Here is a 19,104-nt window from a genome sequence, read left to right on the forward strand (position 1 = left end):
ATATGAGAGGCAACAGGGCAGTTGTATAGTCGCTTTGGTTCAAAACTGAAGGTGTCCAACTAAAGCATGTCTCCAAAATGCCAAAGGACAACACAAAATGACATTTCTTTAAGATTTTGTTGGGTGACAACACTAAATATCTGGCTACCCGGAGGATTGTCCGTCCATCCGAATAGAATCATTTCCGGTATAAAGGATCTTCTTTGTTTTAAAAAACTCCATCATGTCGGGGGGCAAAGTGCCTATACAAATCACGCATTTGCTCAATAATAACCGTTGTGTTTGCATGGTTCTGTGTTAATTTACTAATAACCAGAATTTGTTTTATGAAGATGGGGAGGTTTATTTTGTCCGCAACAAAGGGGGATGAATATTGTCGACGCACAGCGCCTCCAGCTGCCTGCCCAGAGACCTGAGCTGGCAGACTACACAACAAGAGTCTACTTTTGCCGTAATGGGGGAGAAACCGTTGAAGATGTAAGTTACAGTTATAAGTCATAGTTATTTATTATCTTCCCCTAACTTTTGGTAGTAACGGTCAAAGTTATAACCTAATAAAACGACCTAGCAGTGAGAGTAAACCACAACATGCCGTGTAGGTAACTAGATGGCTACGATTGTCCAGTTTCTTCATGAGAAAGTACACTTGCTGTTTGAATAAATAATGCACATAACTAGCTAGCTACAATTTCAATACTGTTTAATCTATTCCAGCCTCGCATGTGGTGATGTAGAAGGAAGCATTAATGCTGTGTTTAACCGCGTCCGGACCATCCAGAAGAAGAGCGGGCAGTTTGATGTAAGTCCTAACCACACAAACACACTCGCACATCCTATCAGTATGTCATCTCCTATTCTCTCTGCAGCTGTTGCTGTGTGTAGGAAACTTCTTCGGTTCGTCTCCAGGAGCTCAGGCTGAATGGCAGGAGTACAAATCTGGAGCAAAGAAAGGTAACCTATTGTGGGTCTGGAGTTAGGAACGGCATTGTGGGTCTGGAGTTAGGAACGGCATTGTGGGTCTGGAGTTAGGAACGGCATTGTGGGTCTGGAGTTAGGAACGGCATTGTGGGTCTGCAGTTAGGAACGGCATTGTGGGTCTGCAGTTAGGAACGGCATTGTGGGTCTGGAGTTAGGAACGGCATTGTGGGTCTGGAGTTAGGAACGGCATTGTGGGTCTGGAGTTAGGAACGGCATTTGGGTCTGGGTCTGCAGTTAGGAACGGCATTGTGGGTCTGCAGTTAGGAACGGCATTGTGGGTCTGCAGTTAGGAACGGCATTGTGGGTCTGCAGTTAGGAACGGCATTGTGGGTCTGCAGTTAGGAACGGCATTGTGGGTCTGCAGTTAGGAACATTGTGGGTCTGCAGTTAGGAACGGCATTGTGGGTCTGCAGTTAGGAACGGCATTGTGGGTCTGCAGTTAGGAACGGCATTGTGGGTCTGCAGTTAGGAACGGCATTGTGGGTCTGCAGTTAGGAACGGCATTGTTTTGACTTTATTGTTGCAGCTCCCATCCACACCTACATCCTGGGAGCAGCCAGCCAGGAAACCCTCCGCTTCTTCCCCAGTGCTGACGGCTGTGAGCTGGCAGACAACATCACCTACCTGGGTAAGAGTAGACTCTGACCCCTAACCCTGAGTAGACTGACATCACCTACCTGGGTAAGAGTAGACTCTGACCTCTAACCCTGACCCTGAGTAGACTGACATCCCCTACCTGGGTAAGAGTAGACTCTGACCCCTAACCCTGAGTAGACTGACATCACCTACCTGGGTAAGAGTAGACTCTGACCTCTAACCCTGACCCTGAGTAGACTGACATCCCCTACCTGGGTAAGAGTAGACTCTGACCTCTGACCCTGAGTAGACTGACATCACCTACCTGGGTAAGAGTAGACTCTGACCTCTGACCCTACCTGGGTAAGAGTAGACTCTGACTCTGACCCTGAGTAGACTGACATCACCTACCTGGGTAAGAGTAGATTCTGACCCCTGACCCTACCTGGGTAAGAGTAGACTCTGACCTCTAACCCTGACCCTGAGTAGACTGACATCACCTACCTGGGTAAGAGTAGACTCTGACCTCTAACCTGAGTAGACTGACATCACCTACCTGGGTAAGAGTAGACTCTGACCCTGAGTAGACTGACATCACCTACCTGGGTAAGAGTAGACTCTGACCCTGAGTAGACTGACATCACCTACCTGGGTAAGAGTAGACTCTAACCCTGAGTAGACTGACATCACCTACCTGGGTAAGAGTAGACTCTGACCCCTGACCCTAGACTGACATCACCTACCTGGGTAAGAGTAGACTCTGACCTCTGACCCTGAGTAGACTGACATCACCTACCTGGGTAAGAGTAGACTCTGACCCCTGAGTAGACTGACATCACCTACCTGGGTAAGAGTAGACTCTGACCTCTGACCCTGAGTAGACTGACATCACCTACCTGGGTAAGAGTAGACTCTGACCCTGAGTAGACTGACATCACCTACCTGGGTAAGAGTAGCCTGACCCCTGACCCTGAGTAGACTGACATCACCTACCTGGGTAAGAGTAGACTCTGACCCTGAGTAGACTGACATCACCTACCTGGGTAAGAGTAGACTCTGACCCCTGACTAGACTGACATCACCTACTTGGGTAAGAGTAGACTCTGACCTCTGACCCTACCTGGGTAAGAGTAGACTCTGACCCCTGACCCTGACTAGACTGACATCACCTACCTGGGTAAGAGTAGACTCTGACCTCTGACCCTACCCCTGAGTAGACTGACATCACCTACCTGTAGGTGAAGAGTAGACTCTGACCTCTAACCTACCCTGAGTAGACTGACATCACCTACCTGGGTAAGAGTAGACTCTGACCTCTAACCCTGACCCTGAGTAGACTGACATCCCCTACCTGGGTAAGAGTAGACTCTGACCCCTAACCCTGAGTAGACTGACATCCCCTACCTGGGTAAGAGTAGACTCTGACCCTGAGTAGACTGACATCACCTACCTGGGTAAGAGTAGCCTCTGACCCTGAGTAGACTGACATCACCTACCTGGGTAAGAGTAGCCTCTGACCCTGAGTAGACTGACATCACCTACCTGGGTAAGAGTAGACTCTGACCCTGAGTAGACTGACATCACCTACCTGGGTAAGAGTAGACTCTGACCTCTGACCCTGAGTAGACTGACATCACCTACCTGGGTAAGAGTAGACTCTGACCCTAGACTGACATCACCTACCTGGGTAAGAGTAGACTCTGACCCTGAGTAGACTGATCACCTACCTGGGTAAGAGTAGACTGACCCCTGACCTCTGATCCCTACCTGGGTAAGAGTAGACTCTGACCCTACCTAGACTCTGACCCTGACCCTGAGTAGACTGACATCACCTACCTGGGTAAGAGTAGACTCTGACCTCTGAACCCTGAGTAGACTGACCCTGAGTAGACTGACATCACCTACCTGGGTAAGAGTAGACTCTGACCTCTAACCCTGAGTAGACTGACATCACCTACCTGGGTAAGAGTAGACCTCTAACCCTGAGTAGACTGACATCACCTACCTGGGTAAGAGTAGCCTCTGACCCTGAGTAGACTGACATCACCTACCTGGGTAAGAGTAGACTCTGACCCTGAGTAGACTGACATCACCTACCTGGGTAAGAGTAGACTCTGACCTCTAACCCTGAGTAGACTGACATCACCTACCTGGGTAAGAGTAGACTCTGACCTCTGACCCTACCTGGGTAAGAGTAGACTCTGACCCTACCTGGGTAAGAGTAGACTCTGACCTCTGACCCTCCCGGGGTAATACTGCTCTGTATTTTCACTGCTGTTTCACAGGCTTGACCACAACATATATCTCTCTCAATTTCTCACTTACTCACACACACACACACTCACACTCTCTCTCTCACTATGTGTGTCAGGTCGTCGTGGTGTTTTCACTGGGGCGTCAGGCCTGCAGATAGCATATGTGAGTGGTCGTGAGGGGCAGCAGGATCCGACTCCAGCTCACTGCTTCTCTCCTAAAGACCTCACTCAGCTGGTGGAGCCACTGATTAGCAACAACCAGTTCAGAGGAGTGGACATCCTGCTGACATCACAGTGGCCCCGCGGAGTCTGGCAGTACGCCAACAGCCCCGTAAGACACTCCAACTACCCTCATCAGCACCTGACTACCCTCATCAGCACCTGACTACCCTCATCAGCACCTGACTACCCTCATCAGCACCTGACTACCCTCATCAGCACCTGACTACCCTCATCAGCACCTGACTACCCTCATCTGCACCTGACTACCCGTCCTCCGTCTAACCTCACTACCCGTCCTCCGTCTAACCTCACTACCCGTCCTCCGTCTAACCTCACTACCCGTCCTCCGTCTAACCTCACTACCCGTCCTCCGTCTAACCTCACTACCCGTCCTCCGTCTAACCTAACTACCCGTCCTCCGTCTAACCTAACACCCGTCCTCCGTCTAACCTAACTACCCGTCCTCCGTCTAACCTAACTACCCGTCCTCCGTCTAACCTAACTACCCGTCCTCCGTCTAACCTAACTACCCGTCCTCCGTCTAACCTAACTACCCGTCCTCCGTCTAACCTAACTACCCGTCCTCCGTCTAACCTAACTACCCGTCCTCCGTCTAACCTAACTACCCGTCCTCCGTCTAACCTAACTACCCCCCCCCGTCCTCCGTCTAACCTAACTACCCCCCGTCCTCCGTCTAACCTAACTACCCCCCCCCGTCCTCCGTCTAACCTAACTACCCCCCCCGTCCTCCTAACCTAACTACCCCCCGTCCTCCGTCTAACCTAACTACCCCCCCGTCCTCCGTCTAACCTAACTACCCCCCCATCCTCCGTCTAACCTAACTACCCCCCGTCCTCCGTCTAACCTAACTACCCCCCGCCCTCCGTCTAACCTAACTATCCCCCCCCGTCCTCCGTCTAACCTAACTACCCCCCGTCCTCCGTCTAACCTCACTACCCCCCGTCCTCCGTCTAACCTAACCTCACCCCCCCCGTCCTCCGTCTAACCTCACTACCCCCCCGTCCTCCGTCTAACCTCACTAGCCCCCCCGTCCTCCGTCTAACCTCACTACCCCCCGTCCTCCGTCTAACCTCACTACCCGTCCTCCGTCTAACCTCACTACCCGTCCTCCGTCTAACCTCACTACCCGTCCTCCGTCTAACCCCACTACCCCTCTAACTAGCCCCACTACCCTCTAACAACCCTCTTAACTAGCCCCGCTACCCTCTAACAACCCTCTGACTACCCTCTGACTACCCTCTGACTACCCTCTGACTACCCTCTGACTACCCTCTGACTACCCTCTAACAACCCTCTAACTAGCCCACTGCCCTCTAACAACCCCCGCTACCCTCTAACAACCCTCTAACTAGCCCCGCTACCCTCTAACAACCATCTAACTAGCCCCGCTACCCTCTAACTAGCCCTGCTACCCAATAGCTAGCAGCCTCAGATGCTGTGTGTTTGACCCAGCTAAACAGTGTTGTTTATTTTAAACTAAACTTTTCTTTGTTTCAGGAAGTCAACACTAAGTTCTGTGGAACGACCTCCATCTCCCACCTGGCTTACAAGCTGAAGCCTCGCTACCACTTTGCTGCGGTAGAAGGAGTTCACTATGAGAGACTACCTTACAGGTACACACTATCACACACACAACACAACCTTACAGGGTAATTCACACTGTATATAAACTACCATACTACCACTTTGCTGCGGTAGAGGGCGTTAACGTGTGTGTTTTTGTGTAGGAATCATGTTGTTCTTCAGGAGAATACTCAGCACGTCAGCAGATTTATCGCCCTGGCAACCGTCAACAACCCAGAGAAGAGAAAGGTGAGGTCTCACTGTATTGGAGGATGTTATTGACCACTCCCCTTTCTGGGGTGGAGGATGTTATTGACCACTCCCCTTTCTGGGGTGGAGGATGTTATTGACCACTCCCCTCACTGTATTGGAGGATGTTATTGACCACTCCCCTTTCTGGGGTGGAGGATGTTATTGACCACTCCCCTTTCTGGGGTGGAGGATGTTATTGACCACTCCCCTCTCTGTAGTGGAGGATGTTATTGACCACTCCCCTTTCTGTAGTGGAGGATGTTATTGACCACTCCCCTCTCTGTAGTGGAGGATGTTATTGACCTACCCTCTCTGTAGTGGAGGATGTTGTTGACCACTCCCCTCTCTGTAGTGGAGGATGTTATTGACCACTCCCCTCTCTGTAGTGGAGGATGTTGTTGACCACTCCCTCTCTGTAGTGGAGGATGTTATTGACCACTCCCCTCTCTGTAGTGGAGGATGTTATTGACCACTCCCTCTCTGTAGTGGAGGATGTTGTTGACCACTCCCCTCTCTGTAGTGGAGGATGTTATTGACCACTCCCCTTTCTGTAGTGGAGGATGTTGTTGACCACTCCCCTCTCTGTAGTGGAGGATGTTGTTGACCACTCCCCTCTCTGTAGTGGAGGATGTTGTTGACCACTCCCCTCTCTGTAGTGGAGGATGTTGTTGACCACTCCCCTCTCTGTAGTGGAGGATGTTGTTGACCACTGACCTGTAGTGGAGGATGTTGTTGACCACTCCCCTCTCTGTAGTGGAGGATGTTGTTGACCACTCCCCTCTCTGACCACCCCTCTCTGTAGTGGAGGATGTTGTTGACCACTCCCTCTCTGTAGTGGAGGATGTTGTTGACCACTCCCCTCTCTGTAGTGGAGGATGTTGTTGACCACTCCCCTCTCTGTAGTGGAGGATGTTGTTGACCACTCCCCTCTCTGTAGTGGAGGATGTTGTTGACCACTCCCCTCTCTGTAGTGGAGGATGTTGTTGACCACTCCCCTCTCTGTAGTGGAGGATGTTGTTGACCACTCCCCTCTCTGTAGTGGAGGATGTTGTTGACCACTCCCCTCTCTGTAGTGGAGGATGTTGTTGACCACTCCCCTCTCTGTAGTGGAGGATGTTGTTGACCACTCTCCTCTCTGTAGTGGAGGATGTTGTTGACCACTCCCCTCTCTGTAGTGGAGGATGTTGTTGACCACTCCCCTCTCTGTAGTGGAGGATGTTGTTGACCACTCTCCTCTCTGTAGTGGAGGATGCTGTTGACCACTGGCAGCTTCATTAAATAGTACCCGCAAAACACCAGAGTTCCTCTGTCCAGTGTCTGTGTTAATTTGCCCATCTTAATCCTTTTTTTTTTTGGCCAGAAGGCAGCATCCCGGTGTCGCCTCTACACTGTTGACGTTGAGACTGATGTTTTGCGGGTACTATTTAATGAAGCTGACAGTTGAGGACTTGTGAGGCGTCTGTTTCCCAAACTAGACACTGTAATATTCTTGCTCTGTTGTGCACCGGGGCCTCCCACTCCTCTTTCTATTCTGGTTAGAGCCAGTTTGCGCTGTTCTGTGAAGGGAGTAGAACACAGCATTGTACGAGATCTTCAGTTTCTTGGCAATTTCTCGGATGGAATAGCCTTAATTTCTCAGAACAAGAATAGACTGATGAGTTTCAGTAGAAAGTGCTTTGTTTCTGGCCATTTTGAGCCTGTAATCGAACCCACAAATGCTGTTTCTCCAGATACTCAACTAGTCTAAAGAAGGCCAGTTTTACTGCTTCTTTAATCAGTACAACAGTTTTCAGCTGTGATAACATAATTGCAAAATGGTTTTCTAATGATCAATTAGCCTTTTTAAAATGATAAACGTGGATTAGCTAACACAACGTGCCATTGGAACACAGGAGGGATGGTTCCTGATAATGAGCCTCTGTACGCCTATGTAGATATTCCATAAAAAATCAGCAGTTTCCAGCTACAATAGTCATTTACTATATTAACAATGTCCACACTGTATTTCTGATCAATTTGATGTTATTTTAATGGACAAAAATGTTGCTTTTCTTTCAAAAACAAGGACATTTCTAAGTGACGCCAAACTTTTGAACGGTAGTGTACCAGGATGTATTGTATGTAGAACCTCTATGTATCTGTGTCTCTCTCTCTAGTACCAGGATGGGTTCAACATAGTGAGGAGCAGGGAGGCATCCGAGCTGGCTTAGGGGTTAATATTGTGTCTCTCTCTAGTACCAGGATGGGTTCAACATAGTGAGGAGCAGGGAGGCATCCGAGCTGGCTTAGGGGTTAATATTGTGTATCTCTCTCTAGTACCAGGATGGGTTCAACATAGTGAGGAGCAGGGAGGCATCTGAGCTGGCTTAGGGGTTAATATTGTGTCTCTCTCTAGTACCAGGATGGGTTCAACATAGTGAGGAGCAGGGAGGCATCTGAGCTGGCTTAGGGGTTAATATTGTGTCTCTCTCTAGTACCAGGATGGGTTCAACATAGTGAGGAGCAGGGAGGCATCTGAGCTGGCTTAGGGGTTAATATTGTGTCTCTCTCTAGTACCAGGATGGGTTCAACATAGTGAGGAGCAGGGAGGCATCGAGCTGGCTTAGGGGTTAATATTGTGTCTCTCTCTAGTACCAGGATGGGTTTAACATAGTGAGGAGCAGGGAGGCATCCGAGCTGGCTTAGGATGGGTTAACATTGAGGAGCAGGGAATATTGTGTCTCTCTCTAGTACCAGGATGGGTTCAACATAGTGAGGAGCAGGGAGGCATCCAGGAGCTGGCTTAGGGGGTTAATATTGTGTCTCTCTCTAGTACCAGGATGGGTTCAACATAGTGAGGAGCAGGGAGGCATCCGAGCTGGCTTAGGGGTTAATATTGTGTCTCTCTCTAGTACCAGGATGGGTTCAACATAGTGAGGAGCAGGGAGGCATCCGAGCTGGCTTAGGGGTTAATATTGTGTCTCTCTCTCTAGTACCAGGATGGGTTCAACATAGTGAGGAGCAGGGAGGCATCCGAGCTGGCTTAGGGGTTAATATTGTGTATCTCTCTCTAGTACCAGGATGGGTTTAACATAGTGAGGAGCAGGGAGGCATCTGAGCTGGCTTAGGGGTTAATATTGTGTCTCTCTCTAGTACCAGGATGGGTTCAACATAGTGAGGAGCAGGGAGGCATCTGAGCTGGCTTAGGGGTTAATATTGTCTCTCTCTCTCCAGTACCTGTATGCCTTCAACATTATCCCGATGAAAAGCATGGAGGCATCAGAACTGGTCAAGCAGCCTCAGGATGTCACTGAGAGCCCTTACAACAGGATGGTTAGAGAGAACACTCTATCTGACCCTACTGTCCAGGTACTCACACACACTCTTAGGATCTGAAAACCTCTCAGGGTTTGGATCTTCATGCTACACAAAGGCCAACAACTAATACACTATATGGAGACGAGTATATGTCCACACCCCTTCAAATGAGTGTATTCGTCTATTTCGGCCACATTTGTTGCTGACATGTATAAAATAGAGCACACAGCCATGCGATCTCCATAGACTGATATCGGCAATAGAATGGCCTTACTGAAGAGCTCAGTGACTTTCAACGTGGCACCGTCATAGGATGCCACCTTTCCAACAAGTCAGTTTGTGAAAATTCTGCGCTGCTAGAGCTGTAAGTGTAAGTGCTGTTATTGTGAAGTCTAGGAGCAGTAATGGCTCAGCCGTGAAGTGGTGGTCCACACCAGCTCACAGAACGGGACTGCCGAGTGCTGAAACATGTAGCGCGTAAAAACCCTCAGCACTCACTACCGAGTTCCAAACTGCAACGTCAGCACAAGAACTGTTCGGCGGGAGCTTCATGAAATGGGTTTCCATGTTGGCTCATTTATAATGAAATAAACAGAAATATCACATTTACATAAGTATTCAGACCATTAACTCAGTACTTTTGTTGTAGCACCTCTGTCAGATTACAGCCTAGTGTCTTCTTGGGTATGATGCTACAAGCTTGGCACACCTGTATTTGGGGGAGTTTCTCCCATTCTTCTCTGCAGATCATCTCCAGCTCGGTCAGGTTGAATGGGGAGCGTCGCTGCACAGCTATTTTCAGGTCTCTCCAGAGATGTTTGATTGGGTTAAATTCCCGGGCTCTGTCCGGGCCACTCAACATCCAGAGACTTGTCCTGAAGCCACTCCTGGGTTGTCTTGGCTGTGTGCTTAGGTTCGTTGTCCTGTTAGAAGGTGAACCTTCGCCCCTGTCTGAGGTCCTGAGCGCTCTGGAGCAAGTTTTCATCAAGGATCTCTCTGTACTTTACTCTGTTCATCTTTTCCTCAATCCTGACTAGTCTCCCAGTCCCTGCTGCTGAAAAACACCCCCACAGCACAATGCTGCCACCCCCATGTTTCACCGTAGGGATGGTGGTTTCCTCCAGACGTGATGCTTGGTGTTCAGGCCAAATAGTTGAATCTTGGTTTCGTCAAACCACAGGTCTGAGAGTCTTTCGGTGCATTTTTGGCTAACTCCAAGCAGGCATGTGCCTTTTTATTGTGGAGTGGCTTCAGTCTGGCCACTCTACCATAAAGGCCTGGTTGGTGAAGTGCTACAGAGATGGTTGTCCTTCTGGAAGGTTCTCCCATCTCCACAGAGGAACTCTGGAGCTCTGCCAGAGTAACCATCAGGTTCTTGGTCACCTCCCTGACCAAGGCTCTTCCCCCCCTATTGCTCAGTTTGGCTGGCTGGCCAGCTCTAGGAAGAATCTTGGTGGTTCCAAACTTCTTCCATTTAAGAATGATGGAGGCCACTGTGTTCTTGGGGATCTTCAATACTGCAGACATTTTTTTGATACCCTTCCCCAAATCTGTGTCTCGACACAATCCTGTCTAGGAGCTCTATGGACAATTCCTTTGACCTCATGGCTTGGTTTTTGCTCTGACATGCACTGTCAACTGTGGGACCTTTTTATAGACAGTTGTGAGCCTTTCCAAATGATGTCCAATCAATTGAATTTACCACAGGTGGACTCCAATCAAGTTGTAGAAACATCTCAAGGATGATCAATGGAAACAGGATGCACCTGAGCTCAATTTGGAGTCTCATATCAAAGGGTCTGAATACTTATGTAAATGAGGTATTTCTGTTTTTTTATTTTAATACATTTGCAAAAATTTCTGAAGGCATCTGAGCTGGATTTCTGAACCTGATTTCGCTACGTCATTATGGGGTATTGTGTGTAGATTGCGGAGGTTTGTTTTTATTTTGGAATAAGGCTGTAACATAAGAATTTTGAAAAGGTCAAGGGTTCAGAATCCTTCCCGAAGGCACTGTACATTATAGATGATTCGGTGCCTCCAACTTTGGGGCAACAGTTTGGGCCTTTCCTGTTTCAGCATGACCATGCCCCAGAGCACAAAGCGAGGTCCATACAGAAATGTTTTTTTTTAGAGATCGGTGTGGAAGAACTTGACTGTCCTGGTCAGAGCCCTGACCTCAACCCCATCAAACACCTTTGGGATGAATTGGAACGGCGACTGTGAGCCAGGTCTAATCGCCCAACATCAGTGCCCGACCTCACAAATGCTCTTGTGGCTGAATGGAAGCAAGTCCCCACAGCAATGTTCCAACATCTAGTGGAAAGCCTTCCCAGAAGAATGGAGGCTGTTATAGCAGCAAAGGGGGGGACCTACTCCATATTAATGCCCATGATTTCGCAATGAGATTTTGGACGAGCAGGTGTCCACATACCTTTGGTCATGTAGTGTAGAAGGCCAACAACTATAAAAGGTTTAACAGACAGACGGACATGGGAAGACCAACACGTTCTACCTTGAGGTCGGCAGCACATCTCATTCCCCTCCAGAGGAGAGGGCAACTCTAAATCGTCTTCCTGTTTCGTCCTTCCGGTGCCAAAGCATCAAGCCAGACCGTGGGGCTGAATAGACATTTAAAACAAGACTTAAGGACACTCATGACCTAAAGGCCAAATTCCAATAAGGAATAATCATCAGAAAACACACACCAGCCTTGAAAACACACACCGCTTTGACAATGCAGACGGTAAATATACACTGAGTGGACAAAACTTTAAGAACACCTTCCTCATATTGAGTTGCTCCTCCCCTTTAGCCCTCAGAACAGCCTCAATTTGTCGGGCGTGGACTACAAGGTGTTGAAAGTGCTCCACAGGGATGCTGGCCCATGTCGACTCCAAGGCTTCCCACTGTTGTGTCACGTCGGATGTGCTTTAGGTGGTGGATGATGGTTGATACACACAGGAAACTGTTGAGAGTGTGAACCAGCAGCGTTGCAGTTCTTGACCCAAACTGGTGTTCCTGGCACCTACTACCATAACCCGTTCCGAGGCACTTCAACATTTAGTCTTCCCCATTCACCCTCTGAATGGCACACAGACACAATCCATGTCTCCATTGTCTCAAGGATTAAAAATCATTCTTTAACCTGTCTCCTCCCCTTCATCTACACTGATTGAAGTGGATTTAACAAGTGACATCAATAAGGGATCATAGCTTTCACCTGGATTCACCTGGTCAGTCTGTCATGGAAAGTGTTCTTAATGTTTACTGTGTGTATCTCTCTCAGGAGCCGGCATCTCAGTTCTTCTTTGACCTGGGGAAGAAGCAGCGTGGAGGGGGGCGTGGCCAGGGGGGGCGTGGTAGGAAGAGGCCCTCAGACGGAGACGGGCAGAATCAAGGACAGCCGTGGGATTCAGACCGGCAGAGTCAGAGACTGCCCTTAGATCTAGACAGGCCTAAACAACCCCGCAGGCCCCGTGAGTCTCCCTCCCTCGCTCTCACAGACACACACACACACCCTCCCACACCCTTATACACACACCCACACCCTCACCGTCTCCCACCCTCTCATGTATGTCTCTCTCTCTCTGTGTGTCTGGTTCAGCTCAGCCCAGCGGTCCCTGTTGGTTCTGTCTGGCCAGCCCTCAGGTAGAGAAACACCTGGTCATCAGCATTGGTACACATGTGAGTTTCCACACACACAGTCTGAGTATTACAACAGATAGTAGAAAGAGGTTGTTCTGTTTAAAGGGCTCTGAAGCCCCCAGTTAATCATTTTGTGTTGATGTATTTTTCCTCAGTGCTACCTGGCCCTTGCTAAGGGCAGTCTAACCCCTCAGCATGTGTTGGTACTGCCCATCGGCCACTACCAGTCAGTAGTGGAACTGAGCTCTGAGGTGGTTAAAGAACTGGACCGATACAAGATGGCTGTCAGGACCTTCTATAAGAGCAAAGGACAGCGCTGTGTTCTGTTTGAGAGGAACTACCACAGCCAACACCTACAGATCCAGGTAGACTAGACTACACTCACCCCTCAGGGCCAGCCTGCCCAGATACAGGTAGACTAGACTACACTCACCCCTCAGGGCCAGCCTGCCCAGATACAGGTAGACTAGACTACACTCACCCCTCAGGGCCAGCCTGCCCAGATACAGGTAGACTAGACTACACTCACCCCTCAGGGCCAGCCTGCCCAGATACAGGTAGACTAGATACACTCACCCCTCAGGGCCAGCCTGCCCAGATATTCAGGTAGACTAGACTACACACCCCTCAGGGCCAGCCCTCAGGGCCAGCCTGCCCAGATACAGGTAGACTAGACTACACTCACCCCTCAGGGCCAGCCTGCCCAGATACAGGTAGACTAGACTACACTCACCCCTCAGGGCCAGCCTGCCCAGATACAGGTAGACTAGACTACACTCACCCCTCAGGGCCAGCCTGCCCATCAGTTGTCATGATAATCACTTATTTCAACTTGATATATTCATCTCTTTCTGATGAGCTGATCATAGAGAAGGAGACAATCATTCTGCATTTCCTGCTGAGTAAACATCATTGCAAGTGGGCTCAAGTTAACACTTAAGACAGATGGGCAGCTAATAGGCTATTCAGAGCTTAATTAGTCCAGATGACTGGACTGAAGCCTTTGCACCCCCTGTAACAGTCTGTCCCTCCCCAGGGAGGTAGAACAGACCCTGTAACAGTCTGTCCCTCCCCAGGGAGGTAGAACAGACCCTGTAACAGTCTGTCCCTCCCCAGGGAGGTAGAACAGACCCTGTAACAGTCTGTCCCTCCCCAGGGAGGTAGAACAGACCCTGTAACAGTCTGTCCCTCCCCAGGGAGGTAGAACAGACCCTGTAACAGTCTGTCCCTCCCCAGGGAGGTAGAACAGACCCTGTAACAGTCTGTCCCTCCCCAGGGAGGTAGAACAGACTCTGTAACAGTCTGTCCCTCCCCAGGGAGGTAGAACAGACCCTGTAACAGTCTGTCCCTCCCCAGGTAGTACCAGTACCAGAGGATAAGTGTACCACTGAAGATATTAAAGAAGCCTTCATGCTGCAGGCGCAGGAACAGAACATGGAGCTGATGGAGATACCACAACACACTGACCTCAAACAGGATAAGTGTACCACACACACACAGAACATGGAGCACACACACACTGACCTCAAACAGGTATACACACACACACACACACACTAAAACACACACACACACCTCAAACAGGTACACACACACACACCTCAAACAGGTACACACACTCACACACACACCTCAAACAGGTACACACACACACCTGAAACAGGCACACACACCTGAAACAGGCACACACACCTGAAACAGGTACACACTCACACACACCTCAAACAGGTACACACCTCAAACAGGTACACACACCTCAAACAGGTACACAGGCACACACACCTCAAACCTCAAACAGGTACACACACCTCAAACGGGTACACACTCACACACACCTCAAACAGGTACACACACCTCAAACAGGTACACAGGTACACACACCTCAAACAGGTACACACACCTCAAACAGGTACACACTCACACACACCTCAAACAGGTACACACACCTCAAACAGGTACACAGGTACACACACCTCAAACAGGTACACACACACACCTCAAACAGGTACACACACCTCAAACAGGTACTGATACTGGACCATGTTCTACAACATGTTAAATATCATATAGCTATTAGATCTGTCCCAACCTGTCCCAGCCGGTTGTAACACAGCCTGGGTTCCAACCCCAAGCTGTAGGTCTTTGTTATTTATTAGTTAACCTTTATTCGTACAGGTTTTTCTCATTAACATCTCTTTTCCAAGAGAGACCTGGTCCAATAGCAGCAGGGGGAACAACGTTTCAGACAAAACTCACTGACACAACAGTAAACACAACTATAAACACACATACAGTCCAATTACATATGACATTAAAAACAAGTCTTGACTAACATTAGGATTTACAGACAGCACTTGAACGAGTATCTATAGCCACCAGAGCCTTTAACGCCACAGATTTCAGGGGATGTGTAAAGTCCAGAGAAGGGTAAGTACTAGAGAACAGTCCTGACATGGTTAAGTACCCAGAGAACAGTCCTGACATGGTTAAGTACCTAGAGAACAGACCTGACATGGTTAAGTACCCAGAGAACAGTCCTGACATGGTTAAGTACCCAGAGAACAGTCCTGACATGGTTAAGTACCTAGAGAACAGTCCTGACATGGTTAAGTACCCAGAGAACAGACCTGACATGGTTAAGTACCTAGAGAACAGTCCTGACATGGTTAAGTACCTAGAGAACAGTCCTGACATGGTTAAGTACCCAGAGAACAGTCCTGACATGGTTAAGTACCTAGAGAACAGACCTGACATGGTTAAGTACCCAGAGAACAGACCTGACATGGTTAAGTACCCAGAGAACAGTCCTGACATGGTTAAGTACCCAGAGAACAGTCCTGACATGGTTAAGTACCCAGAGAACAGTCCTGACATGGTTAAGTACCTAGAGAACAGTCCTGACATGGTTAAGTACCCAGAGAACAGACCTGACATGGTTAAGTACCTAGAGAACAGTCCTGACATGGTTAAGTACCTAGAGAACAGACCTGACATGGTTAAGTACCTAGAGAACAGACCTGACATGGTTAAGTACCTAGAGAACAGTCCTGACATGGTTAAGTACCTAGAGAACAGACCTGACATGTCAGAGCAGGAGTCAGATTTCTCTCATATTGTTTGGGAGAAATGTGCATAGTTCTCACGTGCATTTACGGAGCAAGAGTGGTTTCTCACAAAACTCGAGGGAGAAATATATACACTGCTCAAAAAAATAAAGGGAACACTAAAATAACACATCCTAGATCTGAATGAATGAAATATTCTTCTTAAATACTTTTTTCTTTACATAGTTGAATGTGCTGACAACAAAATCACACAAAAATGATCAATGGAAATCAAATGTATCAACACATTTGGAGGTCTGGATTTGGAGTCACACTCAAAATTAAAGTGGAAAACCACACTACAGGCTGATCCAACTTTGATGTAATGTCCTTAAAACAAGTAAAAATGAGGCTCAGTAGTGTGTGTGGCCTCCACGTGCCTGTATGACCTCCCTACAATGCCTGGGCATGCTCCTGATGAGGTGGCGGATGGTCTCCTGAGGGATCTCCTCCCAGACCTGGACTAAAGCATCCGCCAACTCCTGGACAGTCTGTGGTGCAACGTGGCGTTGGTGGATGGAGCGAGACATGATGTCCCAGATGTGCTCAATTGGATTCAGGTCTGGGGAACAGGCGGGCCAGTCCATAGCATCAATGCCTTCCTCTTGCAGGAACTGCTGACACACTCCAGCCACATGAGGTCTTGCATTAGGAGGAACCCAGGGCCAACCGCACCAGCATATAGTCTCACAAGGGGTCTGAGGATCTCATCTCGGTACCTAATGGCAGTCAGGCTACCTCTGGCGAGCACATGGAGGGCTGTGCGGCCCCCCAAAGAAATACCACCCCACACCATGACTGACCCACCGCCAAACCGGTCATGCTGGAGGATGTTGCAGGCAGCAGAACGTTCTCCACGGCGTCTCCAGACTCTGTCACGTCTGTCACGTGCTCAGTGTGAACCTGCTTTCATCTGTGAAGAGCACAGGGCACCAGTGGCGAATTTGCCAATCTTGGTGTTCTCTGGCAAATGCCAAACGTCCTGCACGGTGTTGGGCTGTAAGCACAACCCCCACCTGTGGACGTCGGGCCTCATACCACCCTCATGGAGTCTGTTTCTGACCGTTTGAGCAGACACATGCACATTTGTGGCCTGCTGGAGGTCATTTTGCAGGGCTCTGGCAGTGCTCCTCCTGCTCCTCCTTGTACAAAGGCGGAGGTAGCGGTCCTGCTGCTGGGTTGTTGCCCTCCTACGGCCTCCTCCACGTGTCCTGATGTACTGGCCTGTCTCCTGGTAGCGCCTCCATGCTCTGGACACTACGCTGACAGACACAGCAAACCTTCTTGCCACAGCTCGCATTGATGTGCCATCCTGGATGAGCTGCACTACCTGAGCCCCTTGTGTGGGTTGTAGACTCCGTCTCATGCTACCACTAGAGTGAAAGCACCACCAGCATTCAAAAGTGACCAAAACATCAGCCAGGAAGCATAGGAACTGAGAAGTGGTCTGTGGTCCCCACCTGCAGAACCACTCCTTTATTGGGGGTGTCTTGCTAATTGCCTATAATTTCCACCTGTTGTCTATTCCATTTGCACAACAGCATGTGAAATGTATTGTCAATCAGTGTTGCTTCCTACGTGGACAGTTTGATTTGACAGAAGTGTGATTGACGTGGAGTTACATTGTGTTGTTTAAGTGTTCCCTTTATTGTGTTGTTTAAGTGTTCCCTTTATTGTGTTGTTTAAGTGTTCCCTTTATTGTGTTGAGCAGTGTATCTATTTCCTCCTTCAGTGAGCAACGGGCTCTAAAAGTATCACCAACATTGTAAAAGAGACATCAGCAAAATGAACAGCAGCAACATGTTTGTTTATTGCCGTACGAGTCACGAATCAAATAGTCCAACAGCTGATCAATAAAAAGTCACTAATCAAATAGTCCAACAGCTGTTCAATAAAAAGTCACTAATCAAATAGTCCAACAGCTGATCAATAAAAAGTCACTCATCAAATAGTCCAACAGCTGATCAATAAAAAGTCACTCATCAAATAGTCCAACAGCTGATCAATAAAAAGTCACTCATCAAATAGTCCAACAGCTGATCAATAAAAAGTCACTAATCAAATAGTCCAACAGCTGTTCAATAAAAAGTCACTAATCAAATAGTCCAACAGCTGATCAATAAAAAGTCACTCATCAAATAGTCCAACAGCTGATCAATAAAAAGTCACTCATCAAATAGTCCAACAGCTGATCAATAAAAAGTCACTCATCAAATAGTCCAACAGCTGATCAATAAAAAGTCACTCAGGGACAAAATGGAGCCGTAGAGAGAACACGGTGTTTCAGTGAGCTCTCGTGGCATTCGTAAATTTATATTCTTACATTAATCTCCTAGCTTGAAAAAGTGGTAGAATTGGCTAAATGAGTTACCATATAATGAGTCTTGACGACTATTTCGCAAAAATCTCCGACAACATGCCCAATAGAACTACTAAGAAGTCGACCAAAACCACCACCCCTGTGGATGTGCATGAGGAGCTAGCTAACATTAGCGAAGCTAACACCATTGCGGATCCAGGCACAATGGACCTGATGATTCAAAAGATGACTGATAACATTACTAAAGTGATCGATGCTAAGATAAGAACGGTCTTGGAAGCAATAGCAGGCCATTCAGCTGAAATACAGAGCGTTGTGAAACGTGTTGTTGAGGCGGAAGGGAGAATTGCTGCAGTGGAAACTTCAACTACATCTATGGACGCTAAGATAAAAGCACTTGAGAAACAGGTGCGCGAAATGGCGGAGCACATTGACGACTTGGATAATCGAGGACGCAGATGGAACATTCGTGTTGTGGGACTCACGGAAAATTCTGAAGGGACACGTTCAGTAAAATTCTTTGAGGAATGGATCCCTGGCTACCTACAAATGGACACTAAGGCTGGTCGTGTGAAGCTGGACAGAGCTCATCGCTCTCAAGCACCGATACCCGGTCCCAATCAGCGCCCACGGCCGGTGGTTATAAAGTTCCACAACTTCACTGACAAGCAGCGCGTCATGGATGCGGCTAGAAACATCGGCTCTGATGGTAGTCAACATAAAGGTCCAAAGGTCTCATTCTTCAATGATTATTCCACAGCGGTTGTACGAAGACGCAAAGCGTTTGATGAGGCGAAGGCTCGACTCAGGAGAATGAAGATGGACTACGCACTGTTGTACCCGGCCACATTGAAGATTATGGTCAACG

General features: G+C 48.5%; 1 protein-coding gene across 2 annotated transcripts in view; it reads left to right on the top strand.

Moving 5' to 3' along the window:
* Positions 1-212: 212 nt before the first annotated feature.
* The window catches only part of cwf19l1 (CWF19 like cell cycle control factor 1), a 29,380-nt gene continuing 10,488 nt past the window's right edge, over positions 213-19,104 (top strand). The window contains exons 1-12 of one of the 2 annotated variants that reach the window (XM_042317313.1): positions 213-477; positions 715-799; positions 867-951; positions 1,505-1,606; positions 3,926-4,140; positions 5,550-5,665; positions 5,780-5,864; positions 9,081-9,215; positions 12,454-12,643; positions 12,772-12,851; positions 12,968-13,177; positions 14,169-14,288. In XM_042317313.1, the coding sequence (XP_042173247.1) occupies positions 455-477; positions 715-799; positions 867-951; positions 1,505-1,606; positions 3,926-4,140; positions 5,550-5,665; positions 5,780-5,864; positions 9,081-9,215; positions 12,454-12,643; positions 12,772-12,851; positions 12,968-13,177; positions 14,169-14,288 (1,446 nt within the window). In that variant the 5' untranslated portion in view covers positions 213-454. Of the gene's footprint in view, positions 478-714; positions 800-866; positions 952-1,504; positions 1,607-3,558; positions 3,564-3,925; positions 4,141-5,549; positions 5,666-5,779; positions 5,865-9,080; positions 9,216-12,453; positions 12,644-12,771; positions 12,852-12,967; positions 13,178-14,168; positions 14,289-19,104 lie in introns of those variants that run through there. The other variant, XM_042317314.1, reaches the window with a different exon arrangement.

The sequence above is a fragment of the Oncorhynchus tshawytscha genome, unplaced genomic scaffold (assembly GCF_018296145.1).
Source record: "Oncorhynchus tshawytscha isolate Ot180627B unplaced genomic scaffold, Otsh_v2.0 Un_contig_4370_pilon_pilon, whole genome shotgun sequence".
Taxonomy (NCBI): domain Eukaryota; kingdom Metazoa; phylum Chordata; class Actinopteri; order Salmoniformes; family Salmonidae; genus Oncorhynchus; species Oncorhynchus tshawytscha.